Source organism: Cydia amplana, chromosome 10 (assembly GCF_948474715.1).
Source record: "Cydia amplana chromosome 10, ilCydAmpl1.1, whole genome shotgun sequence".
Taxonomy (NCBI): domain Eukaryota; kingdom Metazoa; phylum Arthropoda; class Insecta; order Lepidoptera; family Tortricidae; genus Cydia; species Cydia amplana.
The window spans coordinates 12,277,125-12,304,166 of record NC_086078.1 but is presented as its reverse complement, the minus strand read 5'-3'; the positions used below and the strand labels follow the sequence as shown (position 1 = coordinate 12,304,166).

Sequence of the window (27,042 nt, the reverse complement as noted above, 5' to 3'; positions counted from 1 at the left end):
TACCATCTCGGCCGAATTCATTACCAGCGCGTAGTTCATTACCAGTAGCCTTATTAAATGAAAAGTAATAACGTTACAAAGGTGCCTTTAGCAGAAAAATGTTAATAAATGAATCCACAAATTGACGAAACTCAAAAGTTTACCATTTAAAACAAAAATTACAAATCGAGAGAATCTCACCGATTTGCACGAAATGAGAGAATGACCCAAATACAGGGAAAAATCTGAAAATTGTAAATTTGTGTAAAATAAAAAAAATAGTTTGGGCGAGTCCGATTCGCACCTAGCCGGTTTTTTTTTTCAAACAGTTACAAATCGGTACCTATTGCGTATATATCCAATTATCCATCCATACTAAAATGTATACTCGATATTCCGCGGCGTGGCAACAAAATTCTTCGATTATTGATCATATTCTAATATTTCACGAGTTTAACCCGCCATTAGAAGTTTGTTGTCTTGTTACAAACTTGTTGCAAGTTAAAGTTTCACTTCATCAGGTGGAGAAGGCGCGACGCTGGGGGAACCAGACAACTGCGACCCGAGCGAGCTTAATATATGTGTAGAGAAGATCCCGAAGACCCCCGTTGGCTTGCCGAAGACGAAAGAGGAACTAGACACGCATTGCCGGTAAGTGGCTTGTACGAGAATATAGTAAGTATCTGTTTTTAATTTAATACCAAATAAGCCTTTACCAAATTAAAATGGAGTTGGGCGGGACATGCTGTCAGGCAGAGTGATGGCAGGTGGACCAAAATATTAACGGAATGGTGGCCGCTTTCGGAAGAAAAAAGCGCGGGCCTGGCCTGGCGTCCGTTGCCACGTTCAGTGGATGACATTTGGAAGCTCACGCTGACATAAGTACGGGTAAAGCGAATAAAATATATTTTTTCACGTTTTGTTCAAAATTTCAGCAATTGTTAAACATAAGAGGCTACCTAAGTATAATAATTGTTTAAACAATAATTGATAGATTTGGGGTGGTGAACTTTTTTAGTCAAATTCACTAAATGATTAAAGAAACAGCTCTATATTGTTGCAATACGTTACATGAATATGTCCGGTGAAGAAAGTTTGAACGGAGCATTTCTCCGTAAAAAGATATTAACGATTTAAGACTTCAGGTATTTACTTAAATCCTATTATTATAGGTATTATTCTTTGGAAATGTATACAATACTTTTTATTTATTGATACTTTATCATACTGTAAAGTTTTTTCTGGCCGAGGAATTAAAGCGGGGTCCACTACCTTTATTTCCTACACAATGTAAATACAATTTTAATTGCCGAACCATTATAAAATACACAATAGAATATTATGGGCAGGACCCCTGAGGCAGTTCGATGCTCACATTGAATACACGCAATCATTTTCTGTAAGTACATACTTCGATAATGGCCGTTAACGTTTTGGGTCAACTTGCGGTTTTAAAAGTACAGGGTGACCAATTTCGAGCTATAAAATATTTACAGCTTCGCTTCCTTTACAATGCTAAGTTTGTTGAAGAATATTTGACTAAGTGTGTTGCTATAGTTAGTTTTTTTTTAGCATTAGAAAGAACTTGAAAGAAGGTAAGCGATTTTGATATGTCTTTTAATTGAAACACACTTTTTAAAAATCAATAACTACCTATTACTTATGAAAGCAGAAGACTATAAAAGATCGTATTAGATTCATAATTGTTACATATTTACTATAACTTATTTTTAAAATGTGTTTCAATGAAAAGACACATCAAGATTGTTTACCTTATTTCTAATGCAAAAAAACGAACTATAGTGGAATCAAAAGTACATTGAAGGCATATACTCGTACTAATGGTGACGTTCATATATTATAAAAAATAAATAAATAAATAAATAAAAAAATAATAAAAAATAAAAATAAAAAATTAAAATAAAAAATAAAAATCGTTTATTTCAGACTAAGTATGTCCATAGAGATGTTAGTTGTATTACAAACTTAAAAAAGGCTATGTTAGTTAAAAAACAGCAACAAAAAAAAAAAACAAAATTAATTTGAAAAAAAAGGTTCCACTGACAGGAGCAGGTAGTAGATATTTTTATTCACTACCTGGTCCTGCCAATGACAACCTCCACCCAGTACTTGGTTAGCGGACAGTCCAGGCGTTCCGCCAACACCCTCAGCATACTGTTGCTGCTGCCACGCACCCGCCTTAGCATCGAGGCAATTCTTTTCCGCCTTATAGCGAAAAAGTCATCCGCCCGCGCCTCGGCAAACATGGCTGATGCACTGCAGTGCTTCGGCAGCCTCAGCAGCATCCTGAGGATGTTATTGTACTGCACCCTTAAGGTGTTATAGGACCTCTGCGTAAAGCTTACCCACAGGCTGCACGTGTAAAAAGTTTGACAATATGCTTTAAAGAGCGTCAACTTGACTTGATCGTTATTATGTCAGCTGCAGCTGCATTATACTGTTGTGTAGTAGTTGTTGCCGCCGCTGTATTTGTCAATTCCCTTGATAAAATGAGTGACGGAATTAACGTCATAATCGCGGTATTTAATGAGGCGGCGAACGTTGCAGTTAACATCAGAACGCCACCTTTAGGAAACAAGGTAACTGGATAGGTGGCAGCTTTTTTATTATTTTCTAATTAAAGTAACAACGATACAATCTTATGTACAATAAAGTGTTTACATACGATTTTGGCAGTAGGTAGGTAGTAGGTAGGTATGCCAGGTATATTATTCGTCTTGCAAATACCATGTCGTTTTGGTTAAAACAATTTACAATAGGAAATATCGCTCTTAGCTCTATTTTAATGTAAGTACCTACTTAACCCATCGTAAATCAGCTAGATGGACATAATAACAATTGTGTCGAAAACACCCCCTTAGATTCATCTAGGTGGATTCTTGGGAGCCATACCCAATACAAAAGCCCGATTAGTCCGTCTGGCTTCATAGTGACCAGGCTCTTCGTCGCATCGTCGCGTCTATCGCATTCAGTAAACAGACGGACAATTTGTTAATGCAAATGTGACCGTAATTTCGGTTCAGCCTGTATTTACAGATTATGTAACGGTTGACCACACAATACGTACTCAACCCTCGCATGCCTCGTATAACACACCTGTTACGAGGAAGTTTGTATCACGGCTGGCTGATATTGGGCTTTTGAAGACCTTGTTCTGGGTTGGTTCTGGGGAGAGACTGTGAAGATATATTTACAAATTGAAGCTTGCAGATAACTTATTTAGTCGTATGGCATGTTTTACAAAATAGGCAATATTTTACATATATACAATTATCGCGAAACAATAAAAGATGTCCAAAACAATACAATTATAGGTCAACATTTAAACAGTTGAGCCACGCTGCTGCGTCGGGTGTGAGTTGCAGCAGGTCTTCTCTAGCTCCAGTGTATGCGTGCAGAGGGCAGCGTTCGATTATGTGTTCTATGGTTTGGATGTCCTCGCCGCATTCACACAAGGCCGAATCCTTCCATCCCCACTTATTTAAGAAATAATTGCAACGGCCATGGCCCGTTCTTAATCTGTTAAGGCGGCACCATATTTTTCGGGGAAGGTCGAACCCTGGAAGCTGATGTGTAGGGTCCACGATTCCCGGGCGAAAGTCTGCATTTGAAGTGGCCCATTCGTTTTTCCATGCCTCGAGAATGTTGAAGCCCTGGAGTTTCTGAGCAGCAACACATGAAGGGCTTCGGGACTTCAGGCGCTGAGGTGGCGGGTAGCAGAACTCAGTATGAATGGGTAATGAGGGAGTGGCCTCGATCTTTGCAGCTTCCCTTTTTAGTGCACACTGCAGATAACTAACATAACATTTTAACTTTTTTTTTTCATATTGGATTTAAGCTATTTGTTTATTATTTTATTATGGTCCTCACCTTCGGTTCGGGCCACAAACATCTGCGATCTGGAGCATTCACGAATTCACCTCCCTAGGTATGTAATGTACTATTTCACCAACTGGTAAAGGCTCTCTTGATTGTTCAAAAACTCATAGCAAAGTTGCATTTTATTCACATGTGAGGCAAAGTAATCAAATGCAAATTTTGAGTTGTTTTCTTATGATTGCTGGTAAAATTTATTTTTATTTATTTTTGAATTTTGAATGATAAATATTAAATAACATTCATTTGGCTTTGATTTTTAATATTTTCTTTGGGTTATTGTGGTGAAAATTTTTGTGTTTCACTCGGGGGAAAATTTTGTTTAACCCTCGTGCTTCGAAACCTTCGCAATTTTGGAATCTTTCGCTTGCTCGGGTATCAATATTAGAAACCTTAACTTTGACATTGTAATCCAGTGACATGTACATATGCCATACGATAAAAAAAAATATTAGCACGAGCGGTTAAACAACAACATTTCCTCCTCGTAAAACAAATAACTATTCTATACATATATGCGAGTACGAGCGAGATGTACGTTCTCGATAGCGTTTATGTCAGTGCCAAACTGGTGGCAGCCACACGGGAGACGCAGAGGTATCATGGCTAGCTTACTTCTGTTGCTGACTGAAAATAGTCTCTCTTCCTTTAACATTTTGTATTTATTTCGGCTGCATTTTATACTTCTTCTCCCAGCCCTAAGCCTGTTATCTAATATTTTAGAGCAGCTAACGTTTCAGAGTTAACGTCAATTAAGCAGATAAATGTTTTTTAGGTTTATTTACACGCTTTTCCTCAAAGGAACGAACGCGCTGATTAACACGCATTCTCCAGTATCCCTTACAAATTGTTTTCATTAAGGCAGCTCTCAAAAACGTTTTTAAACGGTTTTATTAATGACTTTGATTGATTTGCCCATTGAATAACGTAAAGATTTCACGTTTAGGTACTTACTTGGCTGATTTGCTTTTAATGACCTGTCAATTTAAATTGGCGTTACTTGAACGATTTGAATACAAAAAGGAATACATTATTCATTATTGGCACGTTGACTAAGCGCCCAGGAGAGAATGTCGACGCTAGGTGTGTTCATTTTGTATTGGAAATGAGATGCTTGGCACTGATAATGTTAATAAAGGTGATATCTACTCAGGGTAGAAATCAAATTATTTGTATTAATATTTTGTGTTTTTTTAAGTAAAGTAAGGACGCGATGCACGAAGAATTTCGTACATTCATCCGCCATATCCTGTACCTGTATCTATCGCACGCGCATATAATATTAATGCCCCGCTCGCATAGTGGCATTGACCATCATGGGACAGCAATAGATATAGGAAATAGCATAGCGACTAAATGTACGAAAATCTTCGTGCTCAGCATCCTTACTTTAGTCACAATACTATACTATATATTACATATTATGTTATGCCCGATGTGGATTTGTTTCATAGTAAGATTAATAATGTTAAAAATAAATTATTGTCAATAGATAGTTAATGATACCCGACTTAAGTTTGTGTTCACAATTTCTAACGTGTATTCTATTTGCCTATACAGTGTAATATTTGGCTATTTCGAGACCTTTATATTTTCGTTATTTAGCATTATATATGTGGAAGCTTGTAATTTGCATTTAGCAGATAAGTCTATCAACCTATGTATATTAGGCAGTAACATCCCGAATAAATAAAAAATATTGACTTACCAAACCCCCACAACTAGTAAAATGAAACAACGCTTACGAAGTATTGGAAACTACGAATTTCAAGCGAGAGCAAAGTGACCCATTGTTCATAACAGCCATTAGAGCCATTAGACAATCAGACTGAATTTGGAATTTATTTCAGCAAAATATGGTAAATAATGAAATATGTTTTCCAATGTCACTTACGCCTGTTATGCGTAGTGGAGCAGAATCTGATCCGTATTCGAACAATGGTTTAGTTTTGAAGCTTTTTGTTTACTGAACTAAATCAAACTGAAAGCATCAATAGTAGCGGATTTATCAAAGCGCTGTATAAAGTTCCTCCTATCTGCCATTCTGGGTTTTTCCATAGATTTCAGTATCGTAAGTATTATTGCCGCAGTCTAATTGTTTTACATAGAGAGTTTTTTGAGATAAATATACCTCTTTTTGTTAAACTATTATATTAAGTAGAGAAAGTATATACTTTTCTGAAGCGTACCTAGTCATCTGACTACTACCTTTACTGCCTTTACTTTTGATGCGGACTGTACCTAACGACAATTCAAGTAGGTTTAGTCATTTCGAACTCGATGTCAATTTTAACTGATTTCGACAATACTCGCCCATATAAATATCTTGTTTACTTACTATATTACATGTAGCATATTAGTACGAGCAAGACGTCTTACGAATACATGACAATAACAAATTTTAAGAGTTCGAATGCCGCTCCATATTTTTTAACAGAACTACATTATTTCTTAAATGAAAACGTGTGAAAATTAATTAACCTTCTTCTAAAATTCATAAAATCTTTGTATATAGGGTGTTCAACATTGGGATGAGCTGCATGGACGCTTGGATCCGCCGCTGCCTGCCGACGGACGGACAGAAGCTTGTGCACCAGCAGATAGGCGGCGCACGCGCCATTATGCGCTTTCTTTGCGCGAATGAGACCACAGCGCTGCGACGGGGTAGGTCATCCTTACAAACCTTTATTTAGTTTCACCTGTCCCGTTGTCTGTATGTTTGTAATCAAATCTTGCAAGCTAAATTAGACCCAGCCCATTATTCGATTAAACTTCACAGACTTATGTGTCATTTTCGGGTTAAGTCAAGTTCTGAGGACGTCACTTTCTGAGTTCTTCACTTGATTTAGCATAGTGCGATTTTGCGTATACCTACCTGCATGAACAATGAATACCAGCAACCAGATTTCTAAGTGGACATTGAACCTTTGCTTCTCAAATGGCGTAGGAAAAACGTCCAGATTGAATACAAGGTCCTTAAACCACGGTGATCTACTAAAGTGGGTATTAGTTAAGTACTCATATATGTATATGACATATGAAATATCATTCAGTAGTGGCATATTCCACTGAATTGTCTATCGTCGTCCCTAAGAAATGCGATATATGAAACGTAGGAAAAACGTAGGTAGGTAATACTAATACATATTCGAAATAAAATGCGTTTAGCGTATGGAATGCCCCTACTATACCTATGAACTGTAATCGTGTCGCAGGACATTTAAAAACCAAAGTTCGTTATTTATTCAGAAACATATCGGCATAGAGTTAAGAGTCTTAACCATGCACGTCTTAACATGTCAGTATTCCCTTGCTGACAGGGGCATGTAAAGCTGCAGAGAATATTTTAGGAGCCTCTCGTGGTTTCATGTCTTAACTTAAGACATGAAACCACTACTTACATATATACACGCTTGTATAAATTATGTTGCTTAAAGTCTATTTTTTTGAACATGAAATGTCATTTCATTCTATTAACTGTCATTTCAGTCTACCGAATAAAAAAATAGACTTTAGGTGTATGTATTCCGACGGCGCGGTATGTTGATTGTTGATCAAAATGTTGCGCTTCGATGGCGTAAGACATCATTAGGAAACTATACAATCCGAATAAGGTTTAATTTTCCTTTTGGGTTTGATGCGACTTGGGATTAGTTGTCATGGCGGATCCCGGGTTCGTTTAAAACGCACGCAGTCCAATGCTGATAGCGACCCTGCGGCGGAGATGAGCAAAATTTATTCGAATGACGAATAACGAATAAGAATAACAAAATTTATCGCGAATGACGAATAAAAATGTCGGACGATTATTCTTATTTGAATAAATTATTCGTCGAATAATTTATCCGCGAATAATTTATTAGTCGAATGAATTGCCACGAATAATTTGTTTATTCGAATACCTTATTAACTTTTCACGGTTTAGAAAGATTGGCAACTGTAATATGCAATGCAACTACCTAAATAGTAACTGTACATATAAATGCGTTGTGAGATTCGCTCTGAAGCAAACAACTGCTAAGAAAATTTGGTGTTCTCACTCTTTTATTATACAGCTATCTCTTTCTAGGTCAGGCCAGAAAGTTACTAACTTTGTGTATGAGTAATTCATTGTTCACGCTAGTCCTTTTTTTATTATACTACCTGGGCTTAGCTTTTAACCCTTAACAATCTTTAACTTCTGAACAAATATACAGTAAAAGAACAAGTCATATGAAACGTGTTATTATTCGTGTTGTTTATTTGAATGGAATAAGCCAAAAAACTTAAATATTCTTCGTGGATTTATTCGAATGAAATAACGAATAAATCATTCGTCATTTGAAAAGTGTCCAAATGATTCATCCGCGGAATAATTATTCGCGAATGAATCATCCGCGGATCCGCGAATAAAAAAGTCGTGAATTATTGTTTATTCGAATGATTATTCCGATAAAAGTTTATTCGAATGATGCCCATCTCTGCCCTGCGGCACCCCATCTAAGGCGGAGTTGGCACTCGTTGGTAGTTTTAGACGGTAGTCCTCCAGTGGTTAGTCCGTCATCCCCACTGGTTCCCCCGGACCAGATGGCATGCGTAAATGCATTTCCCTAATGTAACGTCGTTTAAAACGCAACCGGGAAAGCGCTAATTTGGGGAAGCAATTCTTTTAAGCACCTATCTCTCATTAATTCATGTTCAATGTTCATTGTTATTGATTTGCTAAAAGCAATATATTCGGTTAACTGTTTGCAGAGTCTAAATTACATCATATCAAGTAACATCCTGTAGATATTCTAGAAATTGTTAAACCTCACTTTTTAATTTATTTCTCAAAAATACAGAAACATAGTCGAACATAACAAACACCATATACCATCTAAAATTAAAAACTAAAATTAAAAACTAAAACTAATGCTAAAAATTAAAAACTAATCTAATTAAAATAAATCTAAAAAAGGCCCCCGCTGCATTGTGCCAAAGATGCTGGCAGCATTCCCTCGCTGAATGGCAATACTGATGCGCTGCAAGAGAAAGCTGCCAGCTCTCTGGTCACCGGTGGTATCGACTAGTATCAGAAATTGAATGTCACAATTTAAAAGGGATGTCCGAAGAGCAGCGGGGCTCTCTCTTTGTTAGAAAGAAAAGGGTAGTCTGACCCCCGTGTGATAAAATTAATACCAAGTACCACTTTTGCTGAACTTGACTCTGCTATTAGCTCTAGTCTTAGAACAAAGTAGGTAGGGAATTTTGAAAAAGTGTGGAATTTTAAACATCATCAAAAATAATTCAGGCTTTAACGCGTTAATCTCATTAAATTCATGCCGCTGAACGTTACTTATCTTTATTAAATTCGATACCAGAATCATCCAGAATACAATTTCATAGTTTTATAACAAGGAAAAAACATCTTATCCTAGTCTGCTGAAAAGGATAGGATTTGTACAACTCATACAACACACCGCGGTAATGCGATTGAACAATCTTTATGTAACTACACCTGAAGTAAATTTTCCTTTTAAAAAGGGACGCCTTCATATCCAGGGCCTAGCGTGGCGAGTACAAAAAACATTGCTATGAGACTTGTATCCAGCAGTGAAATGAATATAGTCCAGTATGATGTCCTCATTCATCGGGGTGTGGACCGAAATACAAGCTCGAAATCAGATGCGTTATGATTAAAAATGAATATTAATAACTATAAAATTAAAAATTATAAAAACCCTCTACGCTATATGACAAAAAAAGAAACCGCATCGATATCTGTCCATCCGTTGACGAGCTATGATGCCACAGACGGACAGAGAAACAGACAGGCAGACATTGGCGTCAAACATATAACACCCCTCTTTTTGCGTTGGGTCGGGAGTTAAAGAGAATATTAATAACAACATAAACAATAATCGAATTTAAACTGTTGATGTTGTTGTTGCTGTTCTTGCTGAATTTAAACAAGTTAGTCTAAAGGTAACATTCCATTTCTGACCGCAGCTGCACTACTGGTACTGAACGCGTCGCTGTTACTGTCAATATCCATAGTAAAATGAACAGTAGTGCAGCTGCGGTTGGAAATGGACAGTCACCTTAAACCGTAAAAATTATATAACAACATAAACAATTTATTTCAAAATTCAAAGCTCAGTTGAAACACAATTTTTACTCGAATCAACACATGATCTTAACCAAGCTGTACATTTATGTTGTAACCAGAATTTCTGAAGGAGCAGAGCTGCTGGGCCCGTGTGTCTCCGGAATGGTCCGGCTGTGTGAACGAGCTACAGAGCGCCGTGCGGGACATCAGCGACCGCGCACAACTGTTCACGTATTTCAACAGGAATGGAGAACTTTGCTGGTAAAAATATGTTATGGCCGGAATTCCAGAAGAAATATTGCTGGGCCGGTCCGGCGTGTCTCCGAAGTGGTCCGGCTGAGACAACTTGCTATAAAGTATGTTGCTAGGTTTTTTTTTCATTTCTATGCTCTGAGAGTTACTTACTCTTTGTTTTTATATGAAACGGGCTGAAAGTGATATGTTTCTTCCCTAGTGCGTTTTACTTCCCAAGTACGTTTTTTTTCTCGGAAAACTAGGTTCTGAACGAATTTGTTGTATAATTTCCGATTAATTTAACTACTTACTTAGTTAACAATGTTCGCCGATGTCTGCCACGTCAGCACGTCACCCATACTGCTGTCTTAACTCTTACGGTAGCTGATATTAGTATTAAATGAATGTAATCTTTTTTAAATCTAAGCGCATTGAATTTAGCACAATTCTCTATTTGAGTATTCAATTGTTTCTAACTCAAACTATTCACGTTCGTATTAACAATAGTGCTGAATCACAAATTTTAGGTCCGGATACCGTTTGGTAGTCATTGTTTCATCTATCAAAGCGAGTACCCAACTAGATGTATTTGGGTTCATAACAGCTAAGCTTTCAATGGACGAACACTGCTTTCAACTCTTCTCTAAAGCCTTCCATACAATAAAACTGGAGGCCTCCAGCACTAGTTTATGCACTTTAAAAATATTAACTTTGTATTAAAATATTGATTTGATGTCACTTGCATCAATAACGATAAAAGTATCTACACAAAAACGTGTAGTTTTAGGTCTTACCTAATTAGTACATATTTCATCCTGGATCCGATTTTTGAATTTTGAGTAACTCGATTTCGTCACTGGAAAATCTATGGAAAAAGGCGAATTGATATTTTTTTAATACTAGCAATAATCTAGTGGCATTAAGCACTCGTTTTCAATTCTATTAGTAGAATTTAAATGCCTTGTCCTGCCTGACAATGACCCTGCCTATTAAGCCGATGGTCCTGGGTTCAAATTCCGGTAAGGACATTTATTTATGTGAAATCCATTGTGTCAAATCAAGGTGTAATTTTTAAAGTTTGAATAGGCCTGTGACATGAAGGAAATATTAAGGGCGGAAAAAAAGAAAATAACAGCTAATGCACACAATTTGGCGCTAACTAAAGTATAACCATTGCTATTTCCTGACAATGGAAGCTGTTAGCCTTTGTTACTTCAAATGACACTCTTATCCGAGCGAAATTATGTTCTAGAACTTCCAGAGCAAGAATATTTTTGTTCCAATTAGTTTACCCTAAATAACGTACCTACATAATAACTACTAATAGCATAACTACTTCCACATTTTCACAATCTCTCGTGTATTTTAAATTCAAACTAAACTAAAAACGACTAGCCGTATCAAATATTTAGAAAATATTACCAACGTAGATGAATCCCGACTTTGCTTTAAAACGCAACTGAACCTCATATAATGGTGTAATTTCCCGAGTTAGACTAAAACTTAACAGTTTGTAGACTAATATTAGTTTAATAATCTTTAGTGAAATAGATCTATTTTGTGTTGTGGTTGTGGTTGGTGAGATATTATTAGAATAACACCGTTTGAAAATAAGTCCCAAAGGTAATATCGATCCCAAAGGTCACTTTGGCGGCTTTCAAACCTTGACGACGGAGCGTCAAAAAGGTATCTAAACTTTCCATAAGTAATGTTTTATTTTAATAAACAACACAGGCTTTATGAACAAAAACGTTTATGCAATAACGGGTCCGTCTCATAGATTTGGAGGAAAAAAATAAATAAATTAATTTTAATGTAATTTATTAATTGAAATAATATTTTTTTTACTAAATTTGAAATAGCATTAAAAAAATAAAATAGTTTTGGGGTTTATGGGGTATTGTGGACCCCCAGGGGGTCGGAGGGGTTTGAAATGTTGTGCAGAGTATTATATTCTTAAAAGGCATCGTTTGGTATAACCAACGTTTCATCGTTTGGTTTCGAACCAATAAAGCTCTGGGGGAGAATTTTCAAAGGCTTTGCTTTGTTTTCTTTGTAGGTATTCCGGCTAAGATACCAATTTATATGCGAAAAAGCTATAGCTTTTACTCTCAATATACGTCTCGATTTCGCTCCATCGCCCAAATATTAATACTGTCATTGTGTCTGGTATACACGAGCCAAAGATAATTCACTGAACAAGGACATTAAGCCACTAAAATTTAAATGGGTCTATTTATAGGACTGCCTTTATTTAGATGATGACAATGTTGTCAATGTTGGATTTTCTTAGTTGATTGTTTATAACAGGTTAGGTGACGATATTTTGTTAGTGATTTCAATCAACGATGTTTCATGTGAGGATTAAAATGTCTATGTATATGTCGGTGGCCGATTGCCCATGTAATGTTTTGATGGGGGTCATATTAAACCAAAGGATAGGTTAATTAGATTGCTTCAGATGCCCAAAGAGCAGAAACCGGAAACCGGACTGCCAACAAATATCGACGTATAGGGAGTGAGTCGTTATATCGAGTGACGTTATATGAAGTTTACACTATAAAACATTAAATGGCTTAATTTTCATTTAGGAAGTAAAAAATTAGACTTGAGGTCTTCAACTTTTCAATTATCTACTTCACCAGATCTTGTTTTAAATTCAGCATATCCCTATTGGTCTCGTAAACACAGTATTGTTTCAGCGCGCGAGATGACTTCATGTCCTGCGTGACGCAAGTGGGCCGCCTATGCTCCGCCAACGCCGGCAATCTGCTCAAGCGCCTTGCCTGGGTGCTTGCGCAAGATGTGGCCGCCTGCAGTCAACCGCACGCCTACTGTATGGCCCCGCCTACTGCTGTCACCACACCTTTGCTGACCGCACTGTCAACGATTTTACTATATCCACCGAGGCTCTAAGTTCATTTTAAGCTAGAAATAATTGTTTGCTTGGGACGCTCTTCTTTTTTACCGACAAACCGACGTTCTTCTATTTTTTGAACGATTGACATTTATAGATTTAAAATTGTGACCTGTTTAAAAAAATCTGTTGTTATGTTTTGACGGTAGTCGGTAGAAAACGATCATTTTTACAACGCGAATGGACCAACCGCAAATTGGGAAGCGTAATTGTTTGAGATAGGTCTCAAGTTAATAGTTGCATTCAGAAATCACCACTTTTCGATACAAAAGATGAACAAAGTCACTTAATTTAATGTTGCTCTCAACTTAACATTAAACGACTTCGAGATGAAATTGGTGGAAAGTTAGCTTTAAGCTCAATGAATTGATGTGATGTTATTAAGTTTGGTTAAGTAAGCTAAGTAAGTTGAAATTGTTAATAAGTAATCAGAGTTTAGCGTATAAGTAAACAATTCTGAAGGTTTATTTGAAAAAGGAATTGGAGATAGATTAAAGAAAATATACGAAATTTACACAAAAACATAAATATTAGTGTAGTATTGTTATATTAGTTTAAATTGGAATATACCTATAAATTCTTTACGCTTCATTATAGTGTACTTTCAAAACTTACCAAAGATAACTTTATCTTTTGAGATTTTAAATCTTCTATCAAAATGTAGGTAGTACCTACCTACCAGTATAATACGGCTACGGCAAAGAATAGGAAATACAACCTTTAATTGCTTATTGTATTGATTATTTACTAATCTGATTGTTAGTAACATCTTGCGAGGCAAGTTTTGTAGAATTAAAAACAGGACTTAGAACATATCTGTCGTAAAAGTTGCAGTGTTGTACATATTTGAAAAATCTTGTTATAATTGTTCAGTTTTTATGTTGGTTGTTAAAAATAAATGGAAATCATGGAATTGGATATTTTCCTGCTCTCGATAAATTAAGGAGAAAAGCATACCTACGGCTATCCTGAGGGGCAAAAACCGAATTTCGCAAATTGCGGGCATTTTTCTCTCATACTCAGAATCAGAATCTCATTTAATCAAGTAGGATTTTTCAATCTCTGTCACTCTAATTACGCCTTCATTGGAGTAAAAGAGAAAGGTCCCCGCAATTTGCGAAATTCGATTTTCGCGGTAGCTCCTCTGAATGACTCGCGCTAGTCCGTAGTACACGTGCTCCACCCGAGCTTGTAGAATATATCACCTTTAATAATATTTACTTGAAGACGCCACGAACATGTCTGTCTATGTTGCCTCCTAACACGTAGGTAACACAAATTGTTCATTCTGGTATATTTATTAAAGTTGACATTGTTGGTACAATATTATCTTGTGAGCGTTTTGGGATCAACTGTAAGCCCGCAAGAGTTATTATTACAAATAAATCAATAAACAATATTAATTCCGCGTAGGTAGGGCTCACCGAGGGTTCCGTGCTTTTTATAATTTTTTTGTTATAGCGGCAACAGAAATACATCATCTGTAAAAAAATCAACTGTCTAGCTATCACGGTTCATGCGATACAGCCTGGTGACAGACAGACCGACGGACGAACAGACAGACGGACAGAGGAGTCTTAGTAATAGGGTCCCGTTTTTACCCTTTGGGTACGGAACCCTAAAAATTATCAGTACCTAATGAGTGATAGGGGTTTCGTACTTTTATTCAGTACCATAAGGGCGTGACAAATGAGTTTGTAAGAAGATCGTAAGAGTAATAATGTAACGGCGTTATTCATAAACGACTGCTAAGTTAATCAGCTGATGATCATCGTTTGTCCCTCTCTATGGCAAAACGACAGATAGGGACAAACGACGATCATCAACTGATTAAGTTAGCAGCCGTTTATGAATAACGCCATAAGAGTGCACACTCTGCAGTGCGAAATGTGGTTTCATAAGTTAGAGAGCTATTTATTATGTTACTAACCATGTATTATGAATCTTTGTTATTTGAAATAAATGATTATTGAATTGAATTGAATTGAATAAAGAATACCTTTGTTCTGAATTTCTTTTTTTGTATGGTTTAATTAAATTAAAGCCTAGACACAGCTTTTTTATGCACGTATACGGGTAGATACGTGATTGTAGTATTCCTGCGCTGCGCCGCGCGTTTATTTGATAATCCCGACCGATAAAGCATTCAAATTATTCACCTTACATCATCATACATTTTCGGAAAGCTCATTCCCGTCGTCACCAACATTGGGTACCTATAAATTACTCCATTTGTACTCAAAATAGCTGAGGGACAGAGTGGGCTTATACCTAAAAATAACTGTTCCGTGAACAAAGTTTTGTACGGAACACTAAACACATTATGTAGGGTTGCGTAAAGTTATTTGTGATAAATAAAATATAAAAACGTGTTTATGTATGTATTACGCGTCAGTTTATTACGAACTTGATTAGCAAAAATCGAAGATAACAGAATAAATAGTATCTATTAATTTACTTTTTAGAGCTATTAATTTTAACTGGTAACTGCCTTTAAATAGTTTAAATCTAATTTTGTTACTTACGATATTGATCATCAGTTTATTTAAGTATTATTTACAAATACAAATGCCTTTTGACAGCATTCCATTTCAGTCTTATCATTTTTATTCAAAAGAGATTTTCATAATAAAGTAGGTGCTCCTTTTCCATTAACCCAAAGCACCTTAAGGGATTATCTTATTTATCAATAATAGGTACTTATACATAAATTTAAGATAAACAGTAGGTAAGTAATTAAATCTAAAATCAGGCGATTTAGTTAATCTGACCGATCTCTTAAAATTTTTAAAATGTGTTAAGCTAAGTGTCTAAAAGAATAAATGAAATGTTTGGAATACTTACTTTTTTCTTTATTACCCTCTGCATAGAATTTATAAAAATATCGAGAACTCAACGAAAGAATTTCTTTTGTATAGAGCGAGTAATTCCACGTAGAATGTTTTACTGGTGAATACCTATTGTTAAGCGCGTGACAAGACAAAGAGTAAAAACCAAACCAAAGGAAGCTCTCTGTAATATTTAATGCTTACTGTAAAGCTACTTTAGAGAAAAAATCATTTTAAATTTTATGCTTTTTGACGCAATTTTAATCATGATACCTACAAGGGACCGTCAAAAATATTTTTTGATACACACTTTTATTGCTGACTATACTTTCTCACCTTTACATGTCTAAAAAGTGCTTCTCGAGATCTTTCTAATAAGCCTAAACTCAATGTGTTTATGTTTTTCCATTGAAGAGTTCCTTTGGCTAAATTCCGACTGCATCATCAGATCAGCTCCATGTTAGCATAATATTGCATTGTCATCGGAAATAATGAAGTATACCAAATTTCACCTCTATCAGACACCGGGAAGTGGTTCAAATATATGTAACAAAGAATATACAGGGTGCTTCCTGTAACAGGAGCAATAAATTAAACTGTAGGCTGTACTCCTCAAACTGATCAACATTTGTTCAGCAACTTTTAAAAATTATGAATTCTTTAGACTTCCTCTTTTTCATACAAAATAAATATTGCCGTCAATGTACGCTGACATCAGTGTGTTTGACGTTGCTTGTCACGCTTTAAACATAACAAAATTTCTTGGAGGATACAACTAAACGGAGTAGCCATTAACAGGCTTTCCCCTCTGTCGAAAATAGGCGGCCAACGGTCATACACAATGTATGGACTGACGTTTATCTGACATGGCTATTTTTACGTTACGCATACATTTGACGTTCCCCTCCCCCGCAAAAATCGGCAGACTGTTTTGTACAGAAAATTACAGACATGGCGTCTCCGTTTGATTATATCCTCCAAGCAAAATTTGTAATACATTGCGTCTTAGAATAAACTTAAAAGTGTAATAAAAATCAAAACACGAGTTATTTTCAAAAGTTGCTGAACAAATGTTGGTCAGTTTGAAGAGTACAGCCTACAGTTTAATTTATTGCTCCTGTTACATGAAGCGCCCTGTATACGCGGTGAAGCTAAATAAAAGTGTGTAAATAAAAGTACCTATGTAAAAATATGATGATGGTGATGATGATATGCATTGAAAAGTAAGTTTTTTTTTAAATATAATGTTTATTTTTTTTGATAAGTCTTGCAACGTAGACAGAGACATTATTCATTTTTTAAGCGATGGGGCGGTAATTTTAACATGTTTTGTATTTTACACATAAATTCTTTCCTAAATTCCCTACGTGTTCCATCCAACAATAGGTACACTTGCATTAGAGTTTATTGATTTGAGAACGACTAGTTAGATTTAGCACATGTCATAATCTGACCCCGCTCGTTAGTAATATTGTTTTCAACGCGACAAGACCAGTGTTGTGAAAAACGCTTATTTTTTGGCTTAAACACTCGAGCTCTCAAGACTCGTATGGATATAAGAAACCGGCTTCGAGCCTTTAAGCCTCGATATGAGCGTTATTCACAACACCGGATAAGACCAACCGGTTGACCGACAAAATTGTAAAGTTTTATCTAAGAAAAAATACTGGGTCTGCTTTAATTTAATTTCATGATTATAATTGAATTTTGTTGCCTCTCGTTAGCCAGTTAAGACTAAAGTTTATATTTGGAGTAAGTTAATTGGCACCATCTGGTGAATTCTAAGAGTGATAAAACTCGGATTAAGTAGGCGAGAGAATACTTTACTCTTTATAATTTACTGGGCAACATTAACGTTTCATCATTTTCATTTAGTAAAATGAGGCAATTAATCCCGAGTTACGTTAAAATATGCTTAATCGCTATCGCCTCGCAACAGATGGGCCTTGTGCTTGTTAGCCGCCGTCTAATTTTATGAATAAGTCTGGAATCAAATTTTACGGCAAATTTAGCTTTTTTATGACGGTACCTACAAATTTGGAGTCCAGCGGGCTCAGCACGGTTCCATTTTTATCGACTATCACTAAGCCCGTCACTATCGCACTTACATACTTGTTAGAACGTGACAGGCATATACAAATGCGATCGTGCTACTAGGGCTGGGTTTGAACCACGGTAGCATCCTTGATATGATAAGGAAGTTTTTTTATATATATATCTAAATTATATGTAAATATTTATTCAGAAAACGTATACTACTTATTCGTTTAATGAGTATTTTAGTCATAGAAAGCTGAAGTGCATCCAAAACAAATTACCTACTTTTGTAAAAGTGTTTCCGTCGTACTCGTACTACGAGTGAGAGAACCTATTTCCGAAATCCCATTGATTGTGATTGATAGCAAATTACATATCGCGCGCCCACGCAAGACCGGGATAGCTTAATTATTGCTTATGACAACGTGGAATAGTATTTTATGCAACCGTTGTTTAAGAGGGGTCAAAAAAGGCGAGTGGCGTGAGTAACAATTTGAGGCGAAGCCGAAAATTGTTAATAAAGACGCCACGAGTATTTTTTGACTCAGTTAAACAACGTTGCATACAATACTTTTTCTACGACCAAGCACTTACTTTGAGAAAAAAATGTAAATTTAACAAATATTTTTCATTCAACAAAAATAATACTTTAAACAAGTGGAATCATATAGGACAAACAAACCAAACCCGGCCACCGCGCCCCGCGCCCCAAGGCCGGTTGGTCAGCGACATCTTCTTGTAACTCATGAGGCCCTGGTACTTGCTCTTAGTTAAATTACAATTTTGGATAGTTTTTTTTCTCGATTTTGGCCACAGTAGCCTATGGAGACTAATAAGCAACGCTAAGCGGTGTTCGTAGTCTATGGATCTTGCTATATTACGGGTGTCACATGCGCGTTTCTGACTTCTGAAGCAATTTTATTGTTTCTACTATTGAACCTAATGAATATTTTGTAAATTGGCAGCAATGCACTTAGTACTCATCTGTCAGAGATGACAATCAAAATTAGGTTGGCAACAATGTATTTCATACAATATTTTTTAAGTGGTGATTACACGAAGTATCGTAAAAGTACCAAAAAGATACTGCGTGTATGCACAAATACTTTTTTGGGGAATAGACTAAAGACTTGTCTTGACAACTATAACATAGGGGTTTAAATTTAAAGGTGTGTGTACGACCTTTTAAATGACAAATAAAGGTATGGGAGTAGAAAAAGCTATAAAAGGCATTCATCGGCGGCTGCTATCCCTAAAATTTGTTTTATAATTATTAATTACCTAATTAACGTAAAATAGCACAATGAGGGAGAGTCCACAAAATTTGATATGTATATAAGAACCATTTTCTAAGTAAAAGGTTTAAAAAATACGCCAAAAAATTCAGTGTAGGTATTCCCCTGAGTGTATACCTAATGTATCTCATCCCACCTACCTATCCATTTCCTATCCATTTTCATTATTCAACTAGATTTGCTTTACTTATCTATCTGTTTCTTTTATTATCCATTGAAGTCCATTGTTGTTAAATAAAAGATGTAGATGAGAATCTATTTTCGTGATACATCTATTATGGCTAACAGTTTTGAATGATTCACGGTTAGTTTTACTAGACTTATATCAACCGGGATATGAACCCCGGGATATCCCGGTCGATATGTCTAGTGGATATATTATGGCTCCTCTACACCATTGGCCATGATGGGAATTGCAGGATTTGCACAGGTGATGCCGATCGTATGGAGGGCTTAATGGCCTACAGTGGCCCATGATCGGCGATGATGCGCCCATTCTGCAATGGACCATCATTGCCGAATCGATGGTGTAGGTAGAGGCGTCATTACAAGAAATCAAATAAAATATAACAAAAACAACGGTCGCTCAATAATGTATATTCTATAATGGACGAGTATCTAATAAAGTATTGTTTAATACAAAACACCGAAAATAAAAATAATACCTATTTAGAGACAATTGGAAAATGAGTTATTATTGGACGTAATTTCTATTTCGTTTTCCGGTAAAATTTGATCCTTATTAAATGAAGGAGAAAATAATCCCGTACTTGTAACGAGCATGTTATTTGATATTACGTACATTCTACAAACGAATGGGATAATTTGCTTTGTTGGTAAGCATTGTATCTAGAAACCAGACATTACATCTAATAGATGTAACATATTTTTTGGTTTATTATATAGACCTAGAGAGGAATCATATGAGAGTCATCGAGTAACTCGAAGAATTAACAAGGAAGGGTACACAACTGTCCAGCTCCGATTTGATTTATTTTTATAATAAAAAAATACTAGCTGACCCGGTGAACTTCGTTTCCTAGGTACATATATGCATTTGTTTTTTTTGCACGTTGAATACAGATTATACATACAATCTTTGTATTACAGGCATTATATCAACAAATACGTAATACGTACCTAATTTTTTTCGGTTAGTATCGGTTGTGGTACATCACTATTATATGACTTGTACGAAACAGGCAACATTATACGAAAATATGTCAATGTCTTGCATTCGTATTTTTTTTAGCTGCCTATACTCAACTTACTGGGAGAAATTGGCCTCCAAAGTAGGTAGAGGTACTAAGAAGTGACAAAACACTTCTATAAAATGTCATTCAATAGAACTTGCTAACTATGTAAACAAACCGCCATACTAAAATTGACACTAAATGTCAATTTACTAGTAACTTTTGTTTACATTGTTAGCAAGTTCTATTGAATGACACTTTAGAGAGTTTTGTTCAAGCAATTTGCTAGTTAATTACTGATTTGAATACCTATGTAATATGTTGGAGAACATGAAAACATAATAGACACGTGTTTTGTTATATTGGCTCAAACTTATATTTTACATAAAAAAACCCTTCAAAGTTTCATACTTCTCATTCTAGACTATACTATAGAGTATAGACACTCGAACAATGTTACGATGCCCTTGAGAGCGTAGTTGTCATTGTCACGCAATTCACCGGTTAATTGGCGGGATCTACTTATAAATATGTCTACAGTAGAGAAGGAAAAATTACAAAAGCTTGTCACGAATTTATTTACGAAGCGAAGGTATGTAATGAATGATTGCTCGGGAGACTGAAACATCTGTGCAGGCACGTGGCTCATCTCCCATGTGAGACGAGATACCTACATGTGATATATTATGAGATACTTGTGAGATTAGCGTTTAAAACAAATAAGCCTATTTCACTGGCCCCTTGCACCATTAACCGGTTAACCGGTTAAACCTGGAGTTACCATGGTTACCAGTATAATTTGACACTGCGTTAACGGCTTAACCCCGGGTAGTGAGATGGTGCAAGTGGAGCTAAGGGTTGCAGCAACCAGCAACCATCGGTTTTCTCATCCGTTTACCTTGACGCTTCACCATATTTTTCTTGGGAAAATAAAAATAAATGCAAATTTACGCCAATTTCATTTGTGCGTATACTACTGTACTGGACAGTAGCAGGCGTGTCTCACTCCGTGAATTCGTCGCTTTGCTACAGGTAGCTAAAAGTACATCCGTTCGGCCCCACTTTTGGGGAAAGCCATAAGCCGCGCGTGGCGCTGTCGCCACCTAGCGGCCATATCTGTGCTGATCGTAACAGACGCGTTTTGTAAGAGATTGAGTCTTCTGTACTTAGTACTATTATTTATTCTGTGACAGTAGTGTCTTAAGGACTCCATAATAACTAGCTAGCCAATGGCTACCAGAGGCTCTGGTAAGTAAAAAACCCGGCCAAGTGAGAGTCGGACTCGCGTTCCAAGGGTTCCGTACATTAAGTCCGACTCACGCTTGACTGCACATTTCTAATAGATTTTCCTGTCATCTATAGGTAAAAAACTATTTCGTGTACCTATTTTATTCAAAATCTTAGACCCAGTCGTTTCGGAGATTTAGGGGGGGGGTCTATTTTCTAAACATCTAACCTGTGTATTTTTAAATTATAAAATAATATATTCGAAATGCTCAAAATGAGTTCTTTCATTTGATATATAACACGATATATTTTGAAAAAACTTAGTTTTTAACTTTCTCATATACCCCCAAAAGTGGTCCCCATGTTTAAAATTCATTCGTTTCCGTTACATGTCCACTAATTTACATATGTGTACCAAATTTCAACTTAATTGGTCCAGTAGTTTCCGAGATAATAGGCTATAAGGGTTCCGTTTTTTTCCTTTTAAGGTACGGAACCCTAAAAACTATCTCAACAAAACAAGTATATTTAGGAACAACAGAATATGATATATCCTGTTATTCCTATCCTCCATTTTATATTTCTCGTCACAATATAAAAGTAAATTACTCCGGTTGAATCCAAAGGAAATGAAGCCACGATTCGAATAGGTAAGTATGATGTTTACCGGACTGGACGGAAAGGAAGCCTCCTTTCATCGCAATAACTCAGATAAAATAATTCTTAGAGATTTAATAAAATAAAATACTCATTCACAAACCAAATGGTATTGTATTCATTGGTATTGCTAATATGATAAATATCTTAAATTTTAAAACGTTTTTTTTTTTTCGGTATTCTCCGATTTCTCCAACGCCAATACTATAGGTACATTTTTAGTATAGTTTCGTTTCGGATAAAGTAAAACTAGATAAAGCTATGTAAATTTATTATATGTCGTGTAATGATTTTAACATGTAACATACCGACTTTTGAATCCTTTAATCCGTTTATATAGTTTTATTTCATGAGTAAATATCTATTACGGTAACCGAAGAGAATATTAAATTTAAATAAGGTACAAGATCTTTTTCAAACAAGGCTTAGGCGCACTTGCACCATTCCACTACCCCGGGGTTAACCGGTTAAACCTGGTTACCCGTACAATTTGACACTGTGTTAGCGGTTTAACTGCTTAGCCTTAGGCAGCGTTACGTTAATAGATTAACTTTAACTTGTTAGTGACCCGCAAATCGAAAACATCGTTTTCAAGAACGTTGCTATATACATGGTAACATGTAGGATCTGTGAGAACACGGAAAATTGGCCATAATGAAGGTAAACTGGGTCCAATAGGAAATTCTAAATATAAATTAGGGATATTCCTATGCGAGGGAGCCTCGACTTAAGAGCAAATCGCAAATCGGTAGTGTGGCCGCCGCTCCGGTAATGGTTTCATGGCAGTCTATGACTGTTGGCTGCTGGCTGACGACAACGACAATGGCTCCTAGCTGAGTACTAGTAAATATTCAAGACGAACAACCTCCGCACAACACTGACTAAACCATTCGGCGGTTTTTACTATTTCACATTCCTTTGCGAACCACTATTAATAGTAGGTACATTACGATACAAATGCGCAAAGTAGGAAATTCGCACGTGTGTTTTACAACGTTTTAGAGTACATATGGCCCTTTCAATATTCGACATAGGCACGTATTGTGGTACCTAATTACTGCACTATAGGGCGGTAAAGTATCACCATATGTACTGTAAATAGTACATTACGATACAAAAAGTGTGAAAAGTAGGAAACTCGCAACGAGTGGCGATAAATTGAAACACGACCGAAGGGAGTGTTTTAAATCGAGTTGCGAATTACCTTTTCGCACGTGTATTGTACAATGTTTTACAGCAATTATGGATCTTTAAACTTTCGATATTGATAGTTACCGCACTAGGGCGGTAAATTAGCACCATATGTAGGTACTGTAATAATAATATAAGCACTTTAGGCAAATTCTTGTTTAATGGCACCATCTAGTTTTAAATTATTAAACCTTTTCTAAGAGGTCTAAATACTTTATGTGGGAATGCTTTATGCAAAATGGGATTAGGTTGCAGAACTTACTCCAGGGTCCTCAAGTGAGCCGTGACCAAAAATGTCGAGACAACGCTATAGTTCGTTTTTTTTAGCATTACAAAGAACTTGCAACAAGGTAAGCGATCTTGACATGTCTTTTAATTGAAAAACGCTTTTTAAAAATCAGAAACTATTACTTATGAAAGCAGAACAATATAAATGATAGTATTAGATTCATGATTGTTACATATTTGCCGTAACTTATTTTTAAAATGTGTTTTTCAATTAAAAGACACATCAAGATTGTTTACCTTATTTCTAATGTTAAAAAAAAACGAACTATAGAAGAATGATGAGATGAGATGTTTTAACGTCAATTTCTCGATAATATTTTATTAGATTTTGATGCCCGCGAGCTCTAGTTTACAATTCGCACGCCTAAACAACGAACTTAGTAGAGCACGAATATAATGTAGACTTTACCCGAACTTAGTTATTTCAAGCATATACCTATTGGTGCAAGTAATTGGCGCAAATTGTGGTACTTTGGAATAATTTCCACAATGGATTAATTTAATATTTAAATAAAATACACCCCATCGTAGGACGACTGCTAATAGAATAGAATAGAATATAATAGTTTTTAGGGTTCCGTAGCCAAATGGCAAAAAACGGAACCCTTATAGATTCGTCATGTCTGTCTGTCTGTCTGTCCGTCTGTCTGTCCGTCCGTATGTCACAGCCACTCTCCGAAACTATAAGAACTATACTGTTGAAACTTGGTAAGTAGATGTATTCTGTGAACCGCATTAAGATTTTCACACAAAAATAGAAAAAAAACAATAAATTTTTGGGGTTCCCCATACTTAGAACTGAAACTCGAAAATTTTTTTTTCATCAAACCCATACGTGTGGGGTATCTATGGATAGGTCTTCAAAAATGATATTGAGGTTTCTAATATCATTTTTTTCTAAACTGAATAGTTTGCGCGAGAGACACTTCCAAAGTGGTAAAATGTGTGTCCCCCCCCCCCCTGTAACTTCTAAAATAAGAGAATGATAAAACTGTTTAAGCAACAGATTGCGTCAGCGCATCGCGCTGATCCACTCAGATCAATCTAGGGCATAAGCCAGCAGAAACATATTGTCTTAGTTGCACTTTACACGGATATAATACAAATAAGATTTACATATGTGTGCTATAGGTAAAGTTGTGTATATAAAGAAATGCAAATTGTAAATAAATGAGATACCAATTGTCCGTTGGTGTTTCACTACCTCTATACCCAAAACCTCTGCGTGCTCAGGGCGACACTCTGAGAGTAGAGGCTCCCATCCACCACCTTTTTACAGGAACCCTTGCTGTGGCATAAGACTCCTTCAGCCTTAATCGGTCGCTTGAGCCTGGGCGATCGGCAGCAAGTATCCATCCAAACCACCTTGATCCCCCCCCGTAGGGAATCCGTCTGTTACCGATAGGTCTCCCGGTACAGACATCCTTGTCATAGAATAAGTTAGGGCTAGGGAAGTAGGGACTTAGGCCAATAGGATCCCTTGCTATCGCCTCCCACCTTATTTTATGCAGTCTGTGCAGGCACATGCAACGCCTGAGTACCATTTGATTCCATAACGATTCAGTCCATTTAGTAATCCAGGTACTCGGCCTTAGCGTGTGGCTGTACAAAAACTAAAAAAAATATATAATGTACATTACCATGTAAACTTCCACCGAAAATTGGTTTGAACGAGATCTAGTAAGTAGTTTTTTTTTATACGTCATAAATCGCCTAAATACGGAACCCTTCATGGGCGAGTCCGACTCGCACTTGGCCGCTTTTTTTATTCGTAAACACACAGACAAAAGACATAGGTACATAGAAATAACATAGTGGAAAATAAAGTGTCACGAAATGGCCCCATCTCAGCATGTTGCTGGCGACTTCCAGCGCTGATCTTCCGATTAAACCATCAAGTGAGAAATAATCACGGAAGGTAACAGACAAAAAAAAAGAAACATAAAGGGAAGAAACATATAATAAGCCGAAAAATAAAATTACACATAGTTTACACAACGCTAACGCCAACGCAATGCTAGTATAGCCTGACCAGTAATATATGATAATTGTCAAGAGGGCGCTGTTATTCTCATGTATAGGGTGACAATTCAGTGTAGTATGAAAAAATTAGTTCCAGTGAAATTCCGCAACATGGCGCACCCTCAATAGATCCTGGTTCACCTATAATAGTTATTGACAGTAATTGGCCATGTACTCTTAACAAGGCAGACATAGCTACTTCTTTTGCCTTGTTTCTTTCTGCCTTTAGTATACAATTACTATGGAGGAGCTTTTATTGCACTTCAATTCACGTTAGAGTCGAACCAAACTAACACTGCACGAACTTTGCAATGACCGATAATAATTGTATTTATATGAAGGACATAGGTATTAATTAATCTGACTACTTCGGAAATAACCCCAAAGAACCCCAAAAATATTTAGAGCATAAAGTATGGCACGTACTACCGCTAACTCAGTGCAAACTAGCGACAACTTTTAACATGTCATGCAAAATGTAATACGAGTATGGATGGTTTACTGTGATTACCGATTACACAACAATCAAAAAATAAATATAGTTGGTCAAACCAAATTTGTCACTAAATAAGAACAATAAAACTATACTCATCCTTTTCTTTTGGGTGCTAATCGTAATATTTATTTATTTATTTAAACTTTATTGCACAAAATATATACAACAATGTACAAATGGCGGACTTAATGCCAAATGACGTTACTATTGTAAGACAAAGATAATATGCATATTAACTCACATTTATAGACGGCGGGTCTATCGCGATTCGCACGAATCTCTGTTTTGACATTTTGCTAGGCCATCAGTTAGCCGCGACCACGATCAGTGAAACCTGTGTCGAAACGTCGGTACCTTAAATAAAGGTAACAAAATAAATTTCGCGATAGACCTTAATGTGAGTTAATATGTGTTCAAAACGCGAAAGTTTTAAATATTCTAAAGATAGTATGATTCTCTCTATGTTTGAAATGAGACAGTCCTTTGATAAACTAAGTATATGAATTTTGATAGGTACTTTATATGTATGGAATGTATTTTGGTAGGGACAGCCTGTGTAGGTACATACTTTGACTCATTATGTTGTAAATAATAAAAAGCGTGCGATTTTCCAGACCGCTAAATTTATATTTAAGAAAGAGTATCTTGTCTTCTTTGAAGAAATGTTTTGCAATTTAAGCATAGGTATTTTTGTGACCAGTAAAACAAAGA

General features: G+C 36.2%; 2 protein-coding genes across 2 annotated transcripts in view; one reads left to right on the top strand and one right to left on the bottom strand.

The window, feature by feature from the left end:
* The first annotated feature begins 475 nt into the window (after positions 1-475).
* LOC134651572 (uncharacterized) lies at positions 476-13,118 on the top strand. The gene is made up of 4 exons (XM_063506677.1): positions 476-630; positions 6,392-6,540; positions 10,066-10,207; positions 12,883-13,118. The coding sequence occupies exons 2-4, from the start codon at positions 6,408-6,410 to the stop codon at positions 13,094-13,096; spliced, it is 489 nt and encodes a 162-aa protein (XP_063362747.1). The 5' UTR covers positions 476-630; positions 6,392-6,407; the 3' UTR covers positions 13,097-13,118.
* A 1,746-nt stretch (positions 13,119-14,864) lies between these two features.
* LOC134651498 (cuticle protein 76-like) overlaps positions 14,865-27,042 on the bottom strand; it is a 149,548-nt gene continuing 137,370 nt past the window's right edge. The window contains exon 6 of the mRNA XM_063506614.1: positions 14,865-14,878. The gene's annotated coding sequence lies outside the window, so the exon portion shown is untranslated. The remainder of the gene's footprint in view (positions 14,879-27,042) is intronic.